The 26,257-nt window shown below is 38.4% G+C and overlaps 1 protein-coding gene across 5 annotated transcripts in view; it reads left to right on the top strand.

The window, feature by feature from the left end:
- Positions 1-26,257, top strand: part of FER (FER tyrosine kinase) — a 201,261-nt gene that overhangs the window by 106,538 nt on the left and 68,466 nt on the right. For all 5 annotated transcript variants that reach the window (XM_035562586.2, XM_050716502.1, XM_050716503.1 and 2 more), the window contains 3 exons: positions 20,154-20,210; positions 23,069-23,184; positions 24,734-24,828. In XM_035562586.2, coding sequence (XP_035418479.1) covers positions 20,154-20,210; positions 23,069-23,184; positions 24,734-24,828 — 268 coding nt within the window. The remainder of the gene's footprint in view (positions 1-20,153; positions 20,211-23,068; positions 23,185-24,733; positions 24,829-26,257) is intronic.

Raw genomic sequence — 26,257 nt, forward strand, 5'->3', positions numbered from 1 at the left:
TTAGAAATGCCAAGAAGGACCATGTGGTCATGGTCTGTGTGGGCTGAGTTTTGGCCCAGAGCTGTAATTCTCATGAATATAACTAATGTCTGATATATGCACTTTTAAATGTTAAAATATATCTTTTATTTTCTTAAGGAAATTAAATACACAATGAGAAGTGGGGATTTATAGTACATAACGTTGTAGATAAATATTGTATTTGTTGCATAAGCATGAAATGATTTTTTTGCCAGTTCTTCACTATTATGATGATCATGCAGAAGGCTTGTGATCAATATGACAGGATTATTTTTTTAATTTATTTTTTTTAGTGTTTAGTGTAATAGGAGAATTTAGGCAGATTGTGAGCAGGTACTTTAGTTTTAAATTCTGGAATCTGAAGAATAGTCTGCAGCTAATGATATTTGATAAATTTCATATATTAGTATTAGAGATGCTTTTGAATTATGTTCCTATTTCCTTAGAATTTAGAGGTGTTACAGGATTTCATTTTAAAGGTTTTAACAAGGACTGCAATAGTTCTGACAGGTAATAAAAGGAACACATCTTCCATAGTGGTGGCTTATACTTCTGAAAGTATTGCATCCTAATGAGAATGGGAAAAAGGGGAGTGATATTCTCTTTGTGCAAACAGGCTAGTAAACCAAATTTAAGTATAATTTCAGGTACCTTGAAAACTTTAAAAAGTTAGAGGAACTTTTTCTTTCCAATAATCTTTTTAAAATGTTGTAATAGCAGAGGCACGTTAGACAGCCTAAACAAAGAGTAACAAAGATTGTTTTAATCCAGATATTTTGTGATCAAAGACTTCTGTAGCTTTTCTGCATGTCGGTGGCATTTCTGGTTCCACCTTATCTTTATGGTAAACCTTTCCATTATAAGTTTTAGAACGAAAGTGGAAGATAACATTATTAAAGGGTGTAAGCATTCATGTTCAAACCCAGAACAAAAAGTGTGTTTTTATCAAGTATATGACTTCCGTTTTAGCAAACAAAATGTCATTTTTGAACAATCTCTTTAAGAAAAAAAAAATCTGTCCTAGAAATATTAAATGGGCACCCTGGCTGTATGTGCACTCCTAGTTTTGTATATTCACATAAAAAAGGAGTGCTGTATGGGCTGCAAATTGAACAAAAGCAGTTCTCAAACACAACTGAAAACAGAAAATAAAACATTTTGAAAGTAGTAAAAGAACTAAAAGTTATGAAGGAGATGGAAATAAGCCATTCTTACTAAAATGGTTTTACTCAGATGGGCAGCTGAGCTTCACCACAACTGCTCAAAAGGAAAGGGAGAGAAGATATGATAGAAAGGGCTCAAGCGCTGAGGTAAGGACAGGGAGATCACTCTACAGGTATTGTCACAGCAAAAACAGTCTCAGCATAGAGAGATTAATGAAATTTATTACCTATTATTAACAAGCTAGAGCAGTGAGAAACAACCACCCCCAAAAAAACAAACTAAAAGCACCTTCCCCCATCCACCCTCTTCCACCTCCTCCCTCCGAGCTGCGGCAGGGGAACGGGGGAATGGGGGTTGTGGTCAGTCTACAGCACTTCGTCTCCACCACTCCTTCTCGGTCACTCCCTGCCCCTGCTCCACATGGGATCCCTCCCACGGGATGCCGTCCTTCCCGAACTGAGCTTGCAGGGGCTGCCCACAGGCAGCAGCTCTTCAAGAACTGCTCCCACATGGCTCCGTACCACGGGGTCCAGCACGGGTCCCCCCCGGGTGGGCGGCAGCTCCCCCCAGACCCCCTGCTCCTGCGTGGGCTCCTCTCCACGGGCTGCAGCTCCGGCCCGGGGCCTGCTCCTGCGGGGGCTCTCCATGGGCCGCAGCCTCCTCCAGGCCACATCCACCTGCTCCACCAGGGGCTCCTCCACGGGGGGGCTGCAGCGTGGAGATCTGCTCCGTGTGGGACCCATGGGCTGCAGGGGGACAGCCTGCTCCACCAGGGGCCTCTCCCTGCACGGGCCGCAGGGGAACTGTTGCCGCATGCCTGGAGCACCTCCTGCCCTCCTGCTGCACTCACCTGGGGGGCTGCAGGGCTGTGCCTCTCACATTTCTCACTCCTCTCTCCAAGCTGCTGTTGTGCAACAGTTGCAGTGTTTTGTTTGTTTGTTTTTTTCCCCCTTTCTTAAATTTGCTCTCCCAGAGGCCCACCTAGCGTCACTCACTGGCTTGGCTCTGGCCAGCAGCGGGTCCCTTTGGAGCCAGCTGAAACTGGCCCTTATTCAACATGAGACAGTTTCAGGGCTCTGCTCACAGAAGCCACCCCTGCAGGCCTCTGCTACCAAAACCTTGCCATGTAAACCCACTACATAAGAAAAAAGAAAAAAAAAATGTTAGGAGGGAAAAATGTATTCCATGGAAGATTTTTGAGTAGGGTTTTTTTGATGAAAACTAGAAACTAGGAAGTTAAGTTACTTAAATGAAAGCATTCATCAGCGAAGGTTATTTGGATTTACCAGTTTCTATTTCTACATTTTCTATATGCATGTGAAAATCAGAGGACTGACTGCATTCCATGTTATTCTGGGTGAAAGTCAGACCTTTGTGTAACACTTTTAAAAACAGAGGCTTTACACTGTGACTTTTGAAAGTCTTCATCAGAAGCTCTATAAACAGTCATTGATAGAGCACAATATTAAAATTTGATTAGAATTGGGTAGGATTGCAATAATGAAATTACTTTTTTGCTTAAGTAATATCCTGATTTTTTTATGGGTTCTGTCTGTTTCCACAGATTTGTAACTTAAGTGTTGTATTAGCTATTTTCGTGACTTGCAAGCTTCTTGTAGGCCTCTAATTGTATTCTTCGTGTTGGTTTTGCTAGTGCCGTCAGTGTGACTTTAATACAAGTAATTTTTTGAGTTTGCAATACTTTTGTAGGCTGTGAAAAGCTCAAAAACCAGCATGGATTAAGAACAAGAGTATGAGTGTGTGCTCTTAGATAGGATTTGTAGTATTAAAGTTCTGTACAGTGAGTTACTGTGAAGAAGCTTGTGATTGCCTTCACGAGTTTAAGTGAAACAAGATGTTAAAAAGGAGTGAAATGATGTGGAGAGAAACCAGGGACAGTATTGTTTATCAGTGACTTAAAAGCCAAATTTTTTGTAGATTTTAAAATAATCATGGGATTGACCGTCACTTATTTTACAATGATACTACAGCAGAAATCCATACAACATTTTCCCTCTCTCCACAGAAAGGTAATTTACACATATTTTAGCATAGGTGACTTGCAGCATAAGGTCTACTTTGACCACACTGTGGGATAAAGAAGGGACGTTATTCCTTAGAGTTCCAAAACAGCTTTTAATTTGGAAGATCAAAAGGATGGCCAAGAATTTTTTTGCATTCTGATAATGGAAAATTCATTAATAGGGACAACTTCTTTCCATGAATCAGTTGAAGACATGCATGTTATGCAAGCTAGAATTTTGATTTTGTTTTCCTTTTATAATATGACCAGAATATACCAGGAGGAATACAGGATTGTTGGCAAGGCTGTAGAAAGGAATATAACGTGGCTTCTGATTCCATTCTTTTCAGGCTATTTTGTCATCTGTTTTTCTGATCTCTTTTTCTGGAAGAGATGATGTCATCTTGGTATTAGACATTGTGTAGGTATTTAATAAAGAAAAAAGTAGTTTAGCTACAAATTTTAGATGGAGTTTTATGGTTTGGGGTTTGTTATTGCAAATTGGGAATGTAACTTGTTACAGGATTTTATCAGTAAGTAAAAATGTTGGGATAGCTACCATGTGTGTAATATCAAAATCTGCCAGGTTCTTAAGCAAGTGTCCTTGTTTTTTTTCTATTTGGTCAGACGAAGAGTGCTGATCAGTTGTTTTTCTTTTCATGAGAGCTGTTAAAATCATTTCTTACAATAAATGAGTGCTTAGATTGACATTAAAATTGAATAATTTTGGTCTTAAATGCTTGCAACCTGCCTACATGAGTTTATAGATTTCTATGTGTGAAGCTTCATGTGATTTCAGCAAATCATGTGTCTGTTACAGTAGGTATCTCCTATTGAATTTGTAGTGGTTTGCATACATGTGTCTTCACAGGTTATCTCAAAAGCACGTAACGTTTGCACCTGCATATATTGGAAGAATAAGATAATGATATTGGCTTGGCTTGCAAACTAAAATGCTAAATGTAAGTTTGACCAGCAGTTGCAGTATATGTATTGCAAACAAATTGTGATAAAGCAAGTATGCTTCCTCTCAGGAAAACCATTCTAACAGGAAAAATCCTGCAGTGCTTTGAAGCCAACGCGTGCGTTCATATGGAATGGCAGGAATGGTGCATGTGGTTCATGGATTCCCATCAAAGTCCTTTACAAGAAACTTGCATGGAAAACTATGACATCACAGCAAACTTTCTTTTCTTGTGGATTTTCTGGGTAGAGATTATTAAAGAATAGGTGGCTCTTCTTTCTGTAGCTGCAAGCTTTAGTGCACCTATACCTTCCATGGTGTTGCTGGCAAATATGTACCTTCATATTTAAAGAGGTGTAAATATATATACTTTTATATATGACATGCAGACTGTCATCTTTATTCACACACATGAAAGGAAACTTCATGAATATGTAGTTTACACTTCTCTGTGTGTGTGACTGTGTGTAGAAGGGCAATAGCCTTAACAAGTAGGTTTTTTACTATGCTTAAAATAGATAACTAGTAAATTACATCATGTGCAAACCACCAAAAATAACCACTTATAATGCTTACTAATAAAATAAGCATTGTGGCAATCAAGATATATTTAGCAGTGTACGTGAAGACTTGAAAACATGTTTTGTCTATGTGTACCGTACAAGTCTATTTGTTTCTATAAAGGCAGCCTAATTTTATGTTAAAAATGTTGAGTGCAAGTAGGTCAAGCTAATGCTGAGTGTCAAAGAGGAGCAATGGGTTCTGTCTTTTACCATTCCAGACGTAAAATAGGCTTGTGTAACTGCGAAAATGATCATAAAAACAATTGATTCTGTATTGACCTGTCACAGCTGTAATTTTGTATTCATTTTTAATGATCCATCTGGTTAAGGGCTTCATTTTCAAACAAAACTTAAAAGAACAGATTGATTCCTTTATATGTTAGTTGTGGGTGTGTATTTGTCTTAGTTATTTTATTAAGAAAAGACAGTTGGATAATATGAATTGAAATACATACTTTGTAGTTAAAGAACAGAAGTTAAAGTTCAAGAGAGTGAATTAAAGACCCGTCTAGTGCACGTTGCCATGTGGCGTTGGGCCGGTCATTTCTGATAGAAGAGTTCCTTGAGCTGGATTCCTACCTACATTATATTGAAGCATATTTACATAAAATACTTAAGGAATCATACAACAAAAATCTCTAGAAGCACAAAAATTTATTGTTATCACAACTATAATGAGTATGGTATGAATATGCTAGAATTAATGGTATGCAAGAAGCTAGCAATGTCTGTTAGAGAACAATACCTACCTGATAAAAATGCAACATGCTTTAGTTATTGACATTTCTGTAATGTTGCTTGACTTTGGGTTCAAAGCTATCATGTATCTGTCTTGGAATGCAGGCAGAATTTACTAATATTCACACTGGAAAAGTCATATGAATTAAGGCTGCAGTTTCATGTTGCAGTTGAGTAAAGTGGACAACTTGTTGCTGCCAAAAAGGTGTATATGTGTGTGTGATAGGAAGGTGATCTTGCTCCTTTTTTCTTTCTTCGTGACTTTGCCTTTTTCCTGCTCTTTCCCAATTGCAAATTAATATACCTGTTTATTTGAAATTTTGCCAGGTCAATTTTTTTGCATTTTAATAATTTTAACGCATTACCTAAAGATTATGAAAGCCAATGAAAGAGGAGCATATGTGGCTAGTAAGGGATAGGTTGGAGAATGTTAAGCTTTTGTCTGAACAAAATAGGAATTTGGCAGAAGCTCTAATGGGGACCTGAAGCGCTTTCATAGGTATACCACAGTGCATACTAACCACTACAATTTAGAAACTATTCTGGAAGGATTGTTGGATATTTAAAGGTTCAGTCTAGCAGGGAGTATACCTTAGTGTGTGGATGTTGCCAAAATAAGTGAAATGTTTTATCTCACGGGGAAAAGAAACCATCTAACTGGAAACAGATGAAGTTTGAAGTTAAGTGAGGATGGAACCAAATATATTGCTAAGTATTTTACATAGTTCAAGGAGACTCTCGTGGACATTTTTATACACATCTGTAGTCTACCAATCCTATGAAAAAAGTGCATGAACTATGAAAAGTTCATGCAATTTTCATGGGGGGTGGGTGTGGGGAGGAGGCAAAGAAGTAAAAGTATGTGTGTTTGTGTGTATGTGGAAATATTTTAGCCTAGTTTAACAATTGGAGTGTGTTTTTGCTTGTATGCATAAAATGACTCAGTTTTTACATTCCTCTCTTTTCAATCATACAAAATGTTTAAATGAAAAACTGTGCAATCACAGTTTCTTTTCATTTGAGTCTACTGAGGAATGGTCCTGTTTTGGAAGGCATACCCCATAAAGGGCAGATAATATCTGCCTGCGTGTATTTGGTAAATATGTGATTTTGAGTTCTTCAGTGTAGGAGCCAAAGCTATTATATTGAGTTGAAATAAGTGCTTTAAGTTTCCTTAATGTGTTTTAAATACAATGATATTTAAATAAACTTTGCTTTTTTTTTTTCCTACACTTTTGGATTTCACATTCTATTTATTACTTCTTTCTTCTCAGCTTTTTTTTCCTTTATTTTTCTTTATTTCCTGTACTTTTCCTGAAATACTTTCGGCATCTTTCTAGTCATTTGATGAAGAAGAGAACATAATCTTTGGGAAATACTGCATATTCTTTCAAAAAAAGTATTTTTTTCCATATTGATTTCTGCAGTCATTGTGTCTATTGATCTTCAAGAAAGAAGGCTCAAGGAAAAACTGTGCAGTTAATTTGAGGTCACTTCTATGTTTTGTATGCTGCATAGTAGCTTTTACAAATCTTAGTTCTATCTTGCTGGTTTATGGCTGTTCAAGATTTGGTTTAGTAAAAAGGTTGAACTTCATAGTGAAGGTTTTAATGGCACTATCAAGTCAGATGAAATAGGTTTATCTCCATGGAAAAAAGTTCATATTTTGCATAGATAATGCTAAACAGCTTCTGTAACAATTTTTACAGGTCATGAATCTTTATTCTGAAACAGTTTTAAAGCAGTTGTCAGTGGGGTTTTCAAAACCCCTCTTGTAAAACTCACTTGCTCTTAATGAAAAATCTTTTCCGCTAGCTACCTGTATTTCTGTACTTAATCTGAAGGACTTGAAACACATAGTTTGTGAATCATGAAATTGGTATGCACATCAGATCTACTGCCATTGGTGGTGCAGCAAATCGTAATTCTAAGATCATTTCTCATTTCCACATTGGTAGGCCCGGTTCACCCATACACAACTGTTACTGGCTTTCTTTTTTGTATCTGCTTCAGCAAGTTTTGAGAAGTGATATTTGAATACCTGCGTCATGAAAAATGATCTGTGATGATGACTTTCTTAGCTGTTAAGAACTTTATTCTAATTAACATTACTACTAAAGGTGAAAGATTAACTTTTCATTTTTATTGTTGTGGAAAAATTGCTCGTAGCTGCAGTAATTCTTACTACTGATATTTTCTATCCCAGTTGGAAGAAGGAGTGGAAATACTACTTTTCAAAATATTTTTCTGAACCCATATTTTCTGCTTACAATATGAAAAAACAGGCATAATGCATGTTTATGCACTGTGCTCATGAAAAATATTCCTCTATTTTATGTTTTTCTAGAAGAACGTTATTAAAGAATTAGTGGAGGTGGGGGAGAGGAGATTGAGGCTTCTGATAAATGCCCCATGCTCAGTTAAGATACATTCCTAGGTTGGGAAGTCCCATGTTTTCAGTTTTCATAAAACAATGTTTTGTTTTTGGTTGAGTCTTGTCAGTGTTTTAAAAAATGAATTTTAATTAGTGCTATTTTTTTCCCCTAAATCAACTGCAGTTTCCAATTTCTAGAGATTTTCAGCCTTTTTTTGCCTTTGTTGCATCTACTGTTAAGATAAAAAGCAGTGGCAAATTTTGCGGTACACGGTGTTTTTATTAGTATGACAGTATCTAGGTTTATGATTTCAATATGATCTGAACTAGCAAGGGGAAATACTGATACAAAGTACGTGAGATAAGTAAATAACATTGATGATAAAACAGAATTCTTTGAATATGTTCATCCTGTGAGAGAACCTGATCAGAATTCACTCACTCTTCCCTCTTACAAATCTTGCTTTGTAGTCTGCTAGGTAAGAATCTTGCTTTTCTCTGATGGTACTCTGAAATAGAATACAAAAATAGGTGGCATTTTCTTTTCCCCCTTTTCTGTCTCTTGTTGGAATGCTAAGTTTTTTTTTAAAAAAAAAAAAAAACAACCAAACAAGTGCTTAAGCTGTTGCTTTTAAATTTATATCTAGTTCCCAGAATGTCTGTTTCTAAAATGTTGAGTACTTAATTGCCTCACTGCTAGCTGTTAATTTGAAAAAGCACCATGTAACACTTTTTCATGTTTGAAATTGTTACCAACAATTTGTAGAAAAATGTTAGGGGAACTTAAACAGTAAATACTCAGTCTGGGTTTTGTTTTCCATTTTATTGAAAGCTGTTATAATTTGATATAACTAATTTGTTACTAACTTCTTCCTGTCATAATAATTCATGTTTTCTTTGATCTGTTTTCTGTTAATAAAAGAAGATAGGTAGGAGGAAGACCTCATCTCAGACTTGAGCTTACTTATTTGGCAGAAATTAGGGTAATACTAATAACATTTCAGTTGCATAGTTCAGAATAGGAAATATGAGATTTCATCATGTACAGAGACTACCAGCTGTTCTTACTGTGGCCTCAGTGGCCTAGCACACAGCTCCAACACATGCATCTCTCCTGAAGAAAGGAATGGTGTGCAACTGATTCCTTGGCTGATTATTCAATGCATGAAACTTACCATCATAAATGGAACCATGAAACTTACAAACGTTCTTAGTGGAACACTTTCTTCTTCAAATACAAAGAGAAAATTGTGGTTAATTTTGAAGGTTTTTTGTTTGTTTTTGTAGTTGAAGATTGTATTTCTGAAATTACTGTTTTTACTGTCTTTTTGGGGGGAGGAGGAGGGAGGTGTTAACTCTTGAAATAACTCTCCTCTTTGCAAATGCTAGTCTTTATTGAAAACAAACCAAGTATTCTGGGTAGACTCAAAGCCTGGAAAGGTGCTTGCTACCAAAAGCGGTGTTCATAAGAACCTTCACTGTGATGTGGAGACAGACAGCTAATAGCTGAGCATCTAGAAAGGACAGCATTGTCAATGTTTACCAAGTTTTCTACTCTGTATTGCCTAGTAGACAACTTGTTTGACAGCTAGCTCAGTAGGAGCACTGAGCGAGCCCTTTCCTGGCCAGGGCTCAGCACCACACCTTGATGATGGTACAGCTGAGGGCTGCCTTTCCCTCTGGTGACCTTGGGGTAAAGCTCCCGGGCAGGGCTGTGGGGAGGCCTCATCCAGGGCTGAATCCCATCCGTGGGAACCACTCGCAGTGAGGCCCGACTGCTCTGACCCCTCAGAGCCCTGCCTGTGCCTGGCCACACGCCCCGTTATCTGCGGCAGGGCCCTAATCCATGGGGTGATGCTGGGACTGACCCTGGCACTGCCTGGTCATGGTGAACCTGCCCAGTGGTCCTGGGGCTGTCTGACCCAGGATGAAGGCCAGGCAGCATAACCAGATTGACCCACAGGCTGACTTCCCAGCTTGACCTTGGACCTGCTGTATCACCACAGACTTGGCTGATCTGAACTTGGGGCCGTCTCCCCAGCCTGCCCTGCCTTGCTCCCATGCTGGAGGCAGTGGGATGAGCCCTGGCTGCCAAGACCCCTATCCTGGTCAGGCGCCCTGTGGCTCCTGGCTCCTCAGTCCCAGGGAGCTGCTAGCTCTCCCTGCACATTGGCACTCAGGCTGGCTAGTACCTAAAAGGGAAGAATAAGTAGGAAATGGTAACACCACTGAAAGAAAACAAATGGGAGAATGTGGCTTCAAAAGGCAAGAATACCTTTGCCAGCCAGATCCTACTTATGTGGGCCAGGGAACAAAGAACCCCCTTGCCTGCTTTGGAAACACTCATGTTTTTCCAAGAAGGAAGCAGGGTGAAAAGTAGGATTGCAACCCTGGGCTTCAGGAGAGCAAACTTTGGCATCTTCAGGGACTTACTTGCTGGAATCCCATGGGTTAGGGCCCTGAAAGAAAGAGTCCAGGAGAGCTGGTCAATGTTCAAGCATCACTTCCTCCAAGCTCAAGATCGATGTGTCTCCATGAGTAAGAAGGCAAGCAAAGGGGGCAGAAGACCTGCATGGATGAGCAAGGAGCTCCTGGCAAAACTCAAACAGAAGAACAAGTATACAGCATGTGGAAAAAGGGACGGGCCATTTGGGAGAATAGAGGAACATTGTCTGAGTATGCAGGGATGTGACAAGGAAGGCCAAGGCCCATTTGGTATTAAATCTGGTGAGATGCCAAGGACAACAAGAAAGGGCTTCTTCAAGTGTATCAGTAGCAAAAGGAAGATTAGGGAAAATGTAGGTGCGCTGCTGAATGGGTCAGGTGTCCTGGTAACAAAGGATACAGAGAAGGTAGAGTTACTGAATGCCTTCTATACTTTTATCTTCACTGCTAAAACCAGCCCTCAGGAATCTCAAACCCTAGAGACAATAAAGGAAGTTTGGAGAAAGGAGAATTTTCCCTTGGTTGAGGAGGATTGGGTTAGAGTTCATTTAGGGAAACTTGATACCCACAAATCCATGGGCCTAGATGGTATGCACCCACGAGTGTTGAGGGAGCTGGTGGATGTTATTGCTAGGCCACACTCCATCATCTTTGAAAGGTCATGAAAAACAGGAGAGATGCATGATGACTGGAGGAAAGTCAGTGTCATGCCAGTCTTTAGAAAGGGCAAGAGGGAGGACTGAGGAAGCTACAGGCCAGTCAGCCTCAACTGGAAAAACCCTGGAAAGGTGGTGGAACAGCTCATCCTGGAGGTTATCTCCAAGCACTTGGAGGCTAAGAACGTGATCAGGAATAGTCAGCAAGGATTCACCAAGGGGAAATTATGCTTAACTGATCTGGTAGCCTTCTGTGATGTGATGACTGTCTGTGGATGTTGTCCACTTTGACTTCAGCAAGACTTTTGATGCTGTCTCCCATAACATCCTTATTGGCAAGCTCAGTAAGTATGGGATAGATGAGTGGACAGTGAGGTGGACTGAGAACTGGCTACATGGCAGAGCTCAGAGGGTTGTGCTCAGTGGTGCAAAATCTAGTTGGAGGCCTGTAGCTAGTGGTGTTCCCCAGAGTCAGTACTGGGTGCAATCTTGTTCAACTTATTCATCCTGGATGATGGAATAGAGCACGCCCTCAGCAGGCTTGTGGATGACACAAACCTGGAAGGAGTGTCTGGTACACCAGAGGGTTGTACTGCCATTCAGTGGGACCTGGGCAGGCTGGAGAGCTGTGCAGAAAGGAACCTCATGAAGTTCAACAAAAGCAAGTGCAGGGTCCTGCACCTAGGGAGGAATAACCCCATGTGCCAGTACAGGCTGGGGGCTGACCTGCTGGAAAGGAATAGAGAAGGACCTGGAAGTTGTGGTGAACAGCAGGCTGACCACGAGCCAGCATTGTGCACTTGTGGCCAAGAAGGCCAACGGTATCCTGAGGTGCGTTCGGAAGAGTGTTGCCAGCAGGTCAAGGGAGGTGATCCTCCCCGTCTACTCAGCCCTGGTGAGGCCACACCGGGAGTACGATGTCCAGTTCTGGGCTCTTCAGTACAAGAGGGACATACAACTACTGGAGCAAGTCCACCAGAGGGCTACAAAGATGATTAGGGGACTGGAGCATCACATGTAAGGAAGGGCTGAGAGAGCTGGGCCTGTTTAGCCTGTTGAAGAGAAGACTGAGAGGAGATGTTATCAATGTGTACAAATATCTGAGGGGAGGGTGTCGAGAGGATGGAACCAGTCTCTTTTCAGAGGTGCCCAGTGACAGGACAAGAGGCAATGGGCACAAACCAAAACGCAGGAATTTCCAGCTGAATATGACAAAACACTTCTGTACTGTGAGGGTGACAGAGCACTGGGACAGGTTGCCTAGAGAGGCTGTGGTGTCTCCTTCTATGGAGATATTCAAAACCCCCTTGGTGCGATTCTGCACAATGTGCCCTAGGTGATCCTGCTTGGCAGGGGGGGTGGACTAGATGATCTCCAGAGGCCCCTTTCAATGTCAACTGTTCTGTGATTCTGTAAAATAATGTACTAACCAGAGCAGTCTCTATATCATTCTTGCTCATCTTTCATTTTCCACTCAAGAAGTTTCCACCTTGAGGTGGTTCCTTTCTATCCATTAGGTATCTTGGCATTTCCCAAGTGTTCTTCCAAACAATATCTCAAAATCCTGCTCTTGCCAAGTAGCTCCTTATATGTAATAAAGGCTTATCTCCAAAAAGGCAATGAAGCTTTATCTGAGCCAAGCCAAGTCAGTTACAATCCTTGGTCATGAAGTATGGCATTCCTGTAATTTAGTTTCTTCTCCTTTCATATTTATCTTGAAATGATAATGGTAGTTTTGGACACCAGAGGACATAAAATGTAATAGGATAAAGTGTCTGGGGTTCTTAAATAACCCCATTTGGAAATAAGGTATATCATTCATATAATAAGCAGGTATGTCCAAGCACTAATTTCTGTAATAGATTTGTCTGAATTGCTTTCAAATTCTGTGGTCCAAAATTAGTAATAAAAGAGCCTGAACCAGCACTAGGTAAAGAGTGATTTATAGTTGTGTTGCAAGAAGAGGGTTACATCATAAACAGATTCCTTTTGCAGGTGTTGTGATTTAGCCCAGCAGGCAGCTCAGCACTGTACAGCCATGTGCTCATTCCCATCACAGTGTGATGGGGAATAGAATCAGGGGTAAATAAAGTAGTGACAATTTAATAGGAAAGAAAGGGAAGGGAGAACAGGAAAAAAAAAAAAGTAGAAGAAAAAAACATTACACAAAGGTGATGCACAGTGCAACTCCTCACCAGCCACTGAATGATGCCCAGCCAGTCGCCCAGGCAACAGCACCCCTCCCAGCCAACTCTCCCCATATTAATTATTCAGCATGACACCATGTGGTACGGGGCTAGTCTGGGCCAGCTGTCCTGCCTGGGTCCCTCCCAGCTCCTGGTGCACCCCCAGCCTCCTTGCTGGTGGGGCAGCACGAGAAGCTGAAATGCCCTTAATTGGTGTAAGCACTGCTCTGCAACAACTAAAATATTGGTGTGTTATCAACTTTATTTTCATCCAAAATCCAAAACACAGCACCGTATCATCTACTAGGAAGAAAATCAATGATATTCCAGCCAAAACCAGGACAGCAGAGAATTGTAATGTCATTAACAGTCTCAAGAGTTCTGACCTTTTCTTTCATTGATTAGCTTATGACTAGGAATGAAAATCTATTGAATTTGCTCTATTTGATTTAGAAACAACTCTGTTAAAATGAGAATTTTTATGACTCAGACTGATGGGCGTTAGTGTCTGTTTATCCATACATACGTTAAAGGTTATATTCTATTTCACGTTTTGCTGTCCTTTTGTATCTCTCAGTGTCTTTTGTGTACGTGATTAATCTGAGGGTGTTACCATTTAACAACTGGAGAAATACTGTCTATCATAATCAGAAATAGGCACTTGCACAAAATCATGAAGTTTATGATAAGATAGAAAAAAAGACGACCTTATTTGCTAACTTTTGTTTATGTTCTGCTGATCAATTGCTTTGTGTGCTTCACTGATGTATTTAATCGTTGGTAGCTTCCCAAAAATATTGGATATGACATATTCAACTCAGCACAATTTGAACAGAATTAGTGAAACTACATACTTGCAATAGAAACACAGTTTTGACCTTGTTGCTGTCCACTTTGCAGAGCTGTAGGTTATTAAAGATGATTATTTGAGTCAGTTGCACAGTTTCAAACCAGTGTTTGAATGGCTATTTAACATACTGCTAATTAGATTTTTTTTCTTCTAATACCAGATTTATACACTAGGTAGCATCTCTTAGTCTCTTTTCAGCTATCTGCTGAAGAAACTGCCTTGGTGCAGGTCAGTAGAATAAACAGAGGTTAAATCACTCTGCAAGTGCTGTCAGATGCTCGATAAAACTGTAATGCATGTGATGCTTCAGACTTGTTTAATTTAATATGTCTACGTTAAATGTTTTCTTCAACTTGACTAGTGCTGTGCGACAGAGGGACCAGCTACAGTTTAAGATTTGAATTCACAGATGGACTTAGGGACCAGTCCTACATTAAGTTTTTAGCCTGCCTTCTCAGTGTATAAGGTGCATACCTTAGCAGTAAATTTCAAACTTAGGAGGAAATTACAGACATAGCTAGTGCTAGGCCTTGGACATGGCTCTGCATAGGTTTTACAGGGCTAAGTGCATCCTGGAGCACCTGAATTTCTTCTATCCTTTCAAGAAATAATCTCAAGTTAATGAGTTTGCTTTTCAAGTGGAGGAGTACAATTTAGTAGTATGGTTGTCATCTTTTTTATCCAGAAGCCCAGTTCTAAGACACACGAGGTGAAGGCTATATAGGCTATATTAAAGGACAGGCAAAGCAGGGGAGGAGAGTTGTATTTTGGTATTTCCTCGAGAAAATAATAATTGTTTTCATAGTCTTTGAGGTGTTTTTATAGTCTTAAGGCTTTCACTGAACCTGAGAGAGAGAAACCAGGAGGGAGGACCAACAGAAAAGCTTTTGGCTGAGGGGAGTTGACTTAGATAAGAGTTCTGGGTTACAGTTTCTATTGTATTAATTGTGTTACAGTACGTGTCTTCTGCTAATCTCTCCTGGATCATCTGGAAAGTATTACTGGTGTCAGAATCCATTATATTTATACAGAAGTTAAAGGACTAAATGAATAATGATCGCAGTCAAAGGGAGTGTGATATGCCGAGGGTAGCATCATTTTCTTTAGCTATCTGCTTTTGAGGTTGGTGCAGATGGTGCCTAATGAGTATTAAAAGAGCAGTTTTGAAGAGATTTCAACTAGAAGCAGAAAGGATTGTTTGAGTGTCCCTGGAGCTGTACCTGCTGCCTTTTCAGTCTGCTGGCTCAGTCGACTAGTCACAGGAATGGCATACATAGTAAGTCTCTATAATCTGAGACAGTTTGTATATCTACAAAAGTAATTCAAGATTTCTGTTCATAGAATGCTCTAATAAGAAGGAAACTTATAAATTTATGTATGGTTGAGGTGAATGTTCACTTATCAATACCTTGTGAAACTGAGACTAGCAAAGCAGTACAATCAGCTTATGCTCATGAATATATATATTTTTTTCTAATTCAAAACCAGGAACTTTAGTAATGAAGCTGATCAAACTTAGTGTGATCCTTGAATTTTGAAAAATTTGACAGAACTAAGATACTCAATGTAATTAATGTGTTATAATGGTATGACAAAAACTTAAGGTTTTCATAAAAAAGAGAGATACAGATAGTGATTAATGTACTACTATAATGATAACAAGTCCTTTGACAGGTCATTTAATTACAGTTTAAGATACCATATCGTTTAATTATTTCTCTGAAGGATTATGTGTCAGATTTTTTCTTCATAAACAACCATCTGAAGTGTCATGTCAATATTCAGAAAGCCATTCACTGAAATAGTATCTTAGGAATTAAGAGGTTAAAAAATCCATTTTTATTTATTGTTATAACTTCTTGGCTTTTACAGTACTTATTTCAACGTCAAAAGGCCTTATGTTAATAATTCTAAGTAGTCATTTATATATATATATATGTACTTTTTTTTTTTCTTTAGAACTTTATTTTCAAATTCTTTTCTTAAATTTGAGCTTTTCTTGTGAAGGACAGTGTGCAGTTTGATGGCCCTTCCTATGTTTGTAGTATGACAGCTTCTGAAAGAAGCATCCCATCAGCAAAAAAAATCTAGAATATTTAACAGGCTCCAGTGAACAGAACATTTCTAATTTTTAGCAAAATCAAATGGAGATGAAGGAAAAATGTTGTTTCTGGTGTCTGGTCAGTGAGGCAATAGTTTTAATCAAGAATGTTGTCTGCAGGAGAGAAATCAATTGATCATTATTGGAGAATTTTCTTTCAAGTCTCCCAATGTCCCTCCATGGAAGAGGGAATGGCAGCGCATGGATCCCGCTATATATTCATGGTGTTGTGGTACAGTGCTTCATGCGTTGAGGGCTGATGGGAGTTCTATGCCAGAAGTTGGGCTGACTAGAGGCATTTAGAGAGACTCTAGAGAGTGCAGTGAGCATGGTTTACAGGAGCAATGATCAGCATAATTCTGTGATATAACTATCATAGAAATCATAGTAACAGTTTCCCCCATTCCTTTTCTTTTTCTTTTTTTCTCCCCCTGCTGAGTTCATGCCAGTGGAGAAAAAATGTAAAGAAAGTTAATGAGTGCATTATGCAGCATAATTCTTCTTTGCTCCTTCCATTCTATCAGTTACCTGGAACACTTCTGGACTACCTGCTGAACAGTTTTCTCCTTGCAAAAAGAGCAACAAATAAGTCAGTACAAGACTCCAAATTCATTATGAGTTGACATAAGATTTTATTGTCTGCATAGGTCAAAGGAAGTAGCTCTCATTCACTGTGATGCCTGTGGAGAATGTTTTGTAAAAGATTTAGCCTTCGATCTGAAAGGGGAGAAGAATTTCCAGAGTTTAAACAACAACAACAACCAAAAAAAACCCCAACAAACAATAAAACAAAACATATAAAATCCTTCATCTTCTTTTAAGATGAACTTAAGCTTTTTGCTGCAAAAAGGTCATTCATAATGCTCTGTACACAGGTTATGCTCAATGTTCTGTACTAGCTACTTAGGATTCAGCCATGGTAGGAGATAGGTTTATATATATATATATAATTTTTTTTCCTACGATATTAGAATTTTGTTATGGTTATGTGTCTCACTAATAAATAATAATAATAATGAACCATATTCAACATTTCATTTTAAATTTGAAAATGTGATAAAGGTAGTGATGGCTGTTGCAATGTCTTCTGTTAGGATACAGTCTTTGGGAGAAAAATAAAATTTATGTAATACCTGATTCCAGCTTGTTTTAACCATGGTTTAACCTAGCATAAGAATGACAGACATGTTGCTTCCATAAAAGAGTGAATTCCATGCGTTAAAGTCTAATTACATACAGTAGGGCTTTCTTTGTTTTTGAATCACAGGCTGTTTTGGGTTTACATGGCAAGGTTTTGGTAGCAGGGGGGCTGCAGGGTTGGCCTTTGTGAGCAGAGCCCAGCAGCTGCCCCATGTCAGAGCAGAACCAGCCCCAGCTACTCCAAAAGGGGCCTGCTGCTGGCCACAGCTGAGCCAGGGGGCAATGGTGGGTGGGCCTCTGGGAGAGCAGAGTTAAGGAAGGGGAAGAAGTGCTGGGCAACAGCAGCTGGGAGGGAGGAAGGAGAAGCAGCCCTGCAGCCCCCCAGGTGAGTGCAGCAGGAGGGCAGGAGGTGCTCCAGGCAGGCAGCAGCAGTTCCCCTGCAGCCTGTGCAGGGAGAGGCCCCTGGTGGAGCAGGCTGTCCCCCTGCAGCCCATGGGTCCCACATGGAGCAGATCTCCACGCTGCAGCCCCCCTGTGTGGAGGAGCCCCCGCTGGAGCAGGTGGATGTGGCCTGGAGGAGGCTGCGGCCCATGGAGAGCCCCCGCAGGAGCAGGCCCCGGGCCGGAGCTGCAGCCCGTGGAGAGGAGCCCATGCAGGAGCAGGGGGTCTGGGAGGAGCTGCCGCCCACCCGTGGGGGACCCGTGCTGGAGCAGTTTGCTCCTGGGGGATGGATGGACCCCGTGGTACGGAGCCATGTGGGAGCAGTTCTTGAAGAGCTGCTGCCTGTGGGCAGCCCCCGCAGGCTCAGTTTGGGAAGGACGGCATCCCGTGGGAGGGACCCCACCTGGAGCAGGGGCAGAGAGGGACTGTGAGGGAGCGGCAAGGACGAAGCATCAGGGACTGACTGCAGCCCCCATTCCCCTGTTCCCCTGCACTGCTTGGGGGGAGGAGGTAGAGGAGAATGGATGGGGGGAAGGTGTTTTTAGTTTGCTTTTAGTTTCTCACTGCTCTTGTTTATTAGTAGTAGGTAATAAATTTCATTAATCTGAGTCTGTTTCATTAAGCTGAGTCTGTTTTGCCTGTGACGATAGTTGCTGAGTGATCTCCTTGTTCTTATCCCAAACTTTGAGCCCATTTCGTTGTATCTTCTCCCCTGTTCCCTTTGAGGAAGGGGAGTGAGAGAGTGGTTGTGGTGGAGCTCAGTTGCCCACCTGAGTAAAACCGCCACACAGGGTCATTTAGGTTAGAGGAAACCTGAGATCGAGTTCAACCCTACAACTAAGGCTGCATCAGCTATAATGTGGTTTCCTGGAACCATGCCCAGTTCGGTGTTGAATGTCTCTTCAGGTGAAGACTCCAAAATTTCTCTGGGCGATCTGGTCCAGTATTTCACCACCCTCACAGTAAAAACACGTTTTCTCATGTTCAGAATGAATTTCCTGTTTCCTAATTTGCGACCATTGCCACTTGTCCTGTTACCAGGAAGCGCAGAGAAGGGTCTTGCTTCCCTCTTCTTTCTCCCCTGCCATCAGGTATTTGCACACATTGGTAACTACCTGTTTTGTACCAGGAAGTGTTAGGATCCCAGTAAGAAAGTCACTCAGACTCTTCAAGGTATCATTTAAAATACTGTTGATCAAAGCTAGCACTGCGGGGAAAGAGTAGCGTAGTCTTACATCCTGTTAGACTGGGGGAACTCCAGGTCTTGTAGCATTTAATGAGCTTTCAAGCCACACACAACATGCTGGACAGGCCCTATTTGCAGAAGTCTTTCTCCTATTTCAGTCACTGGAGCTATTACAGGATTTTTTTATTATTATTATTTTTACTAGTAAACAACTCTGTTCGTCGTTTCTACTGTCAAACAGAAAATGTGTCCCCATGAGAACTTCTTGGTGCACTGTTAGATAAAGGCAGGGCTGTGCAGGTGGTATAATAGCCAGTACCAGGTGGGAACTGTTACAATATGCTGGCTGAGTTGGCCAAGTTTATCCTATGGCAAAGGGATGTATGCAGCACAACACAGGCCTGAAGGCCATTCGGTACAACCAGCAAAGACAGGGCACACTGAGGTTAGCATCAGTGATGAGCCCTAATTCTGTGACATACAGTGGTCTTCTGTGCAGGATCACAACAGATATTCCATGGTCCAGAAAACCTGATAATGTCATATATCAGGTATACTGTAAAGCCAGCGTGGTTGGATTGGTTTTCTGTGAGCTTTAGTGAGAATTTATTTATACAGTTGGCATACACCTGTTTAGATATATACCTTCTTATTAGTAATAAAGACTGCTTAGGATCATATCAGTAATAAGAGAAGTGATAATAGTGTTTGTGAGATGGTAAGTAGATGAGATGCTAACAGAGAAATAAAATTGCTGGTCATCAACACTGAATAGATACTATAACTAGCATTTGTTATGTTGTCTTTTCAGATAGTTGGCTATTATATATCGAACTACCAAAGAAGAATTAAGACCTTACACTTAAGAGATACAAATATGTACCTTGTTAATAAGTAGAAAAATCATTTGTTTTTTATGTGCACTGAGGAAAAAAAAAATTCTTTGATTCTGCAGTAAGTTACCTCGTATTCTAAAATGAAGCTTCATATTTGATCTTGGCAGAAGTAAAAACATACCACTAGATACTGTATCCAGAGCTGTCATGAGAAAGTGCATAGGGTTCTATCAGCGCACATACTTTGATGTGGTTGCTCTACAGTGTATTTCAATACTTTGTTGAATAGCAAGTTTTCTAAAACCTGTTTTATAAACTCATAAATTTTTAACTGCCTGGTGTGTTTTTGATTGATCAGTCTAAACAAAATGCTTCATTAGATCAATTTCTACTTGTTGAAATGCATCTTATAGAAAGTATTTATTTGTAACAACTGAAAATTCGTCTTTCCTTTTCTTGCCACAGGATAAGAAATGGGTTCTCAATCATGAAGATGTCACATTGGGAGAATTACTGGGCAAAGTAAGTAATCAAGTGAGCTAAATAACATTTTTAAAAGTATATATTAGCCATTAAACCTATATATTTCCTGTTTGCCTTATCCTTTAAATTACTGCAATATGCAATTTTTATACCATTTTTTTTTACTTTACTATACAAGACAGTATTGTGGGTTAAATAAATTTAAATCAGGTGTACTGCTTAGTGTTGCAATGTGTCTGTTGAAAAGTTTAGCATACATATTTTTCTTATTCGGAAGGCTTTAAGCTAACTAGATGTGTGTAAAGCATTACGTTAGTTTAAATTGTTCAGTCTTATGAAAAAAAGTTTACAAATATGAAAGGTGTATAAATAAGATATATGATATAAGATGATGATGTAGTCAATACTTGTTAAAACATATGTTCTTTGCTATTGTATGTTTTTTTGACTTTGAAGTAGCTTCACAATAGTATACGTGTAAATTAATTCTTCCGGGGTGTATCACCCGTTCTGCTTAGGAGCTTCAAGTCTTTGAAATACTCTTACTCAAGTAAGCCCAGTATCTTGCATAAATTTTCAGCACTTTTGCACCTATCAAGACAGTTGCAAGTGACACTTTGAATACCATGTTCCAAAAGATTTCCCCAAAACTGAAAAATAAGCTTGAATGAGAAGCAGACAAATGTAAGCAACAGTTGTCGTAGTAGTTTCTTACACACTAAAAGAACTGATAAACTTTTCAAGAAATGGGGAAATAAAATACTGTAAGAAAATCCTGCTTCCCAGGAAAAAAAATATTTTTGATAGCTTAAGATGACAAGAATTATTAGCTGCCTGTAGACAGAGCTGTGTTGCTTAAAATGCCATGCAGGTACCATGACAGTTTCACATTCTTAAGCAGAAACATACCAATGGGGGAAAAAAAAAAAGATGTTTAATCTATTAAAATAACTTTGTTTGCAAAAAATAAATATGAATTAGTTTTGATGCGTAAAGACAGCCAAAACAATCTGAAAATTGATTTATAAACTGAATTTACATTTATCGTATGTTTTTGACAAAGCATTTTAACACTCAATAAAGACAACTCAGTATTAAAAGTGATTATAATAAGTTATATTATTTAAAAAATAAATGCAGAATGAAAACTTTCTTGGGACACTATATAAATCTGTAATGCATCCTTTTCTGAAAAGATAGAGTCAGACTAGGAAAGGTAAGAATGACAGGATCATTAGCTTCTATATAAGAAAATACTAAATAAGCTGCAGCCATTGACCCTGGAAGTAAGAAATCTGTGAAATTACAAAATCTTGAGTGTCCTGGAAAACATGACAAGGAAAATGATGAAAACTTAATGCAGGCAAGGATGCAAACTGGCAAGGTAGAAAGAAGATGTGCTTCACCTCAGCAGTGAATAGTCCTTTTATTAACACAGTATTAATTCTGTAATGCACACAAAATGAAAGTAACATATTAAAAATCATATATAAAATGATAAATATTTTAAATCAAGAATAAAGGATATTTTAATAGTTAATAGTATTTAAGGTAGATTCATTTTTCACTGTTAAGTTCTTCTAAACAGAATGCCAGATGAAAAGCATTTTCTAGACATCAGAGTTAGTGTTCTGTCCTCTAGCAGTGCTGTTTTAGAAGGGCCATAGATCCTATGCCATGCTTGCCAGGTGTTTCTTACTTATAGGGTAAATAAAATAATATTGAAGCCAGTGTTTAGGCACCTGAATTTCTTCCCTTGTCAATACCGATGCATTAGCATTTTTTGTCTATGAGTTTCTGCATCTCCCCACTTTTTTTTCCTCTACTTTCTTTAGCAATACAGGATTCAAATGCATGGTATAAATACATCTTTGTCACTGAGGAAAGAAAGCAGATTCCAGCAGATTTTTGTAGTTTGTTGAAGTCGTATGTAACTCTGTGCACCGGGACACAGGAGAGGAAATCTATCAGACACAGATTTAAAATGTGGTTATATTTATTCTTTGGAAAATGCAAAGCTTAACTAAAAGTATGAGATCTTTGTGTGTCCCCCGCCCATCTTGGTTCTTTTAATTGACAACAGATTTCTCTGACACCACAATGTCTTCCTTCCTTTAATTTTTGTCCTCATTAATTTTCATTTTGTTTTTGATTAAGTAAAAAATACATATGACGGATTTTTGTCTATGAAAGCTAAAATAAACAAAACTTACACTGAGAACAAGTTGTTGAAGACCTAAAAAATCTGATTATAAAAGAAGCTGATTTCTAAAGTCATGTCCAAATAATGTCTTAAGTATAGCAGTCTTGAGCTTAGGTTTTGAAAAAAATGTAGATAGTGTAATATTTTTAGAAGGGTGTGACAATTTTTTTTCAGTGGTTTTAATTTGCAATCAAAATTAATATTCTGTGTTTTTATTTTTCTTACTTTGCTTTTTTTGTTTCTTGTACGCATGAGAATGTGTATGTTTTAAAGGGTTTTTTCGTAGTTTCACAGATCATCTTTTGGTCTTTTACAGACTGCAAGTTGGAAAATATTGAAAAAATGCAATAGTTTGAAAATGAAAGAGGACAGGAGTAAGAATAAGAAAAAAAATTACTGCTATCAGTGTATATAGACTTCAGATGTCACTAGGAGTTTTTACAAGAAAATTGTAATTACACAATTAATGTATTTTTTTCTCTTTCTAGTAAGGTCAACTAGAACTCATATATCATATCCATATAATAGATGAACTCCGTCTACATGAACTAAATTGTGTTAAGGGCATATACTAGAAGAAAATGTCATAAACATATTTCAAAGTCCTGAACCAGTTACATTAGCTGTCTGCTTTATTTTTCTGGAGGTTTGTAAAGATTCTATTATTTAGAATTATTTGATTTTCTGATTTCAGGGTAATTTTGGTGAGGTATATAAGGGAACGTTAAAGGATAAAACTCCTGTTGCTGTAAAAACTTGTAAAGAAGATCTTCCTCAGGAACTGAAAATAAAATTTCTGTCAGAAGCCAGGTGGGTTCTCTAAATGTAGTTGAAATATATACTTATACTGTGGGACTTTTTTTTCATTTATAGTTATTTTTTACTGTACAGGTTTACAAAATGTGACCTTCACAAAAATTCAAAGAAACTGTAGACAAACTTTTTCCTTTTTTTTCTCCCTCAGTACTTTCCACAGCTGTTGCCCTGGTAACTAAGCACAGGCAGTTTATTAATGTGTGTATGCAGCAAGCATCTGCACTTGCTGAAACCACCTGTGCAAGCTATGCCTATAATACAAATTTTTGGTATTGTAAGTGCCTCCATTTAGAACTTTTTCTGATACACGTCACGAGGGTTTGGATACGAAGACTGGAAGATACTATTAATTTAAATGTGATTACACCAGTCATAATGGTATATGCAGACTAAGGGTATGTGACTAATACAGCTTGTCACATGTGACCAGGTAACAGTATAGACCCCATTTAGTAATGTCGTCTTTGTAAGAATTCACCCCAGTAGTGATATTTTAAAGTTACAGCATATAACTCTATACTCATTTTTCAAGTGGGAATCTAAGTATTCTGAATGTAGACTGATTAGATGGCTACATGCACAGAGTTTGTAACACCTCAGGGTAGAGGGGTGTATTGTGATAATTTCATAATTGTTTAAATTAATTTGCTCTGTTGTGGCTATGAAGCCACTCTTACCCCCAAGCTAGTATGATCAATATATATCTATTACTATATCCGTTGCATATTTTTGAACCTCTCATAACTTAGCAACCTCTGAGATTTTTCATTTATAGAGCAGCCTACCACTGCTAGTGTTATACTGGGGAAAAAAATTATTATTTTTCCAGTAAATTTGTTTGTACCAGGTAGCTTAGTATTTCACTCTTATTCCTAGGAAAAACAGGAAAGAGAGGGGGTGTTTTAAGTTATTAAATCATAAAATAATCATTTTAAAATTGTAAAGTCTCTCTAGAATTATTCCTAGCCCTTCATTTCACGTATAAATCATAGCATGCTGTTTTAGGCTGCAAATGTTCTTATTAAAGTATCACGTAAGAAGATGTAAATTTAATTCCCAAAATTAAAACTGTTGTCTTTATATTCTTTTAAAACTTACTGTATCAATTAACCTCTTGGAGTAAAATTGAAGTGGGTGGCATTTTCAAATGGCATTTGAAAAGTGCAGCATCAAAGTGTAGAGAAATACTGTGCATCCTTTTTTGATGTAACTCTCTTTCTGGTCCACCAGTGAAATGCTATTTAATTGCAAGGGTTCTTGAGAACCTACAAACCTGTCAGGCCATTTTTCAGTTATGTAGACAAATGTTCTGTAGGCAAATGGTAAAACTACAGTAAGAATAATCTAGTTCAGTCTTGATCTTTTAGTGAGTAAGAATGCCCTCAAACAGAAGGATGATTGATCTGTGACATTGATTTTTTTTAATGATAATGGTAATGTCATGTTCCATTAAAATAACATTAAGGGTATAAGATATTTTCCTATTTAATTGGTTTGTACAATAAAGTTTATTAATATAGTAAACTTACTGTATGTTTTGCAGAATACTCAAACAGTATGATCATCCTAATATTGTAAAACTTATAGGAGTTTGCACACAACGACAACCTATTTATATTGTTATGGAACTTGTTCCAGGTAATTTTATTTTTCCTTTTTTCACAGCCTATGTTCATATGTACTGCTTCTATAATGTAAAATACATTGTTTTCTTCGTCTTTATCTGCATTCTTATGACTGGCCTAAAAAGTCACTTGCCTTATAAATCTTTGGAGATTTGCTTCTAGCATTTGCTAGCTTACGAGTAGAATGAGCTCCATAAATCTGTTGTGAGTTTTTCTGTAGCCACTCAAGGCAACAGAATTTGCTACCAGATATCTCATGCATATCTTCATTTTTCTTTTGACAAGATATAACATAGTACTTCCTTTAACAATAAGGTTATACAGTGAATGTTATGATGCTTGCATTTGAAGAAACTTCATGACTGGGTAATGTTCAATTTAATAACTCAGATTTGGATAATATAAGAGATTTGTTAATATAAGAGATTTTTCTTTCCAATATAAATTGTTGAGTCCATGGATTGGTCTTGATTTATTTTTGGAATGTTGTGTTCAAGTTATTCACCAGTGACTGAAGAGAATCTCAAACTGTTGGGATGAAAAGTTGGCATTTGGGCAAATTTTGATTCTCTCAGCTGGAAAATGTGGTGGCCTCTAGTACTGCTTAATATGCAACACTGTGTTTTATGTATCACTGAATTTGTCTTCAAAAGTATATTGTAGGGTGTTTTAAGAACCATTTCCTTCATGAAGACTTAGATTGTTTGTAACTCAAGCTCTGGATTCAGTACAAGAGCATGAATTCAGTCTATTACCTATTGGATTTTTATGCCTTTATTCAATTTATTATATTAGAGATTATATTAGATCATTGTATTTGTATTTGTATTAATATTATTCAAATGGAAACTAATAGCAGTGTTCTGGGTTTTAAGATGTACTTTGGTAATCAGCTTTTCCAGACATCTCTGCTGATAAATATAAATCCTGATCTTTTAACACCATCACCATTTTGTTTCAGGGTTTTCAGAGTCTAGGACAAGTTGTTGAAACATACTAATACCATTAGAGAAGGAATTAGTCTCTGATTCCCATGCCTACTTTGCAGTCCAAGTCTATGCAGAAATTCTTCTGTCTCCTGGCTTTGAAACTGCAAAAAAAAATCTTAATTTCCATCCTGTTTTGCTGGTCTGTAAGCCCTCTGGCTAGCTTCCACACTTGCCTGCCCTCAGAAATGCTGTACTGTCTTCAAGTCATCACACTTTCCCATATTCTTCTGAGAGCTAAAACTTGGCTACCATACCATCAGAGTGACCGAATCAGCTAGAGGAGATAAGGATGCCAATTCTGAAGAAGTTGGCAGAGGAAAGACAAAAAAAAAAAATTACTTTAGAAAAGATATTCTGATGTTAGTTCTCTGTTTTCTAATGGCAAGTTTGGCATAACAAAAAATAAGAATTATTATCAGTGCTTTGACTTGGTATGTAAAGCTTTGAAGGACA

The sequence above is a fragment of the Cygnus atratus genome, chromosome Z (genome assembly GCF_013377495.2).
Source record: "Cygnus atratus isolate AKBS03 ecotype Queensland, Australia chromosome Z, CAtr_DNAZoo_HiC_assembly, whole genome shotgun sequence".
Classification (NCBI taxonomy): domain Eukaryota; kingdom Metazoa; phylum Chordata; class Aves; order Anseriformes; family Anatidae; genus Cygnus; species Cygnus atratus.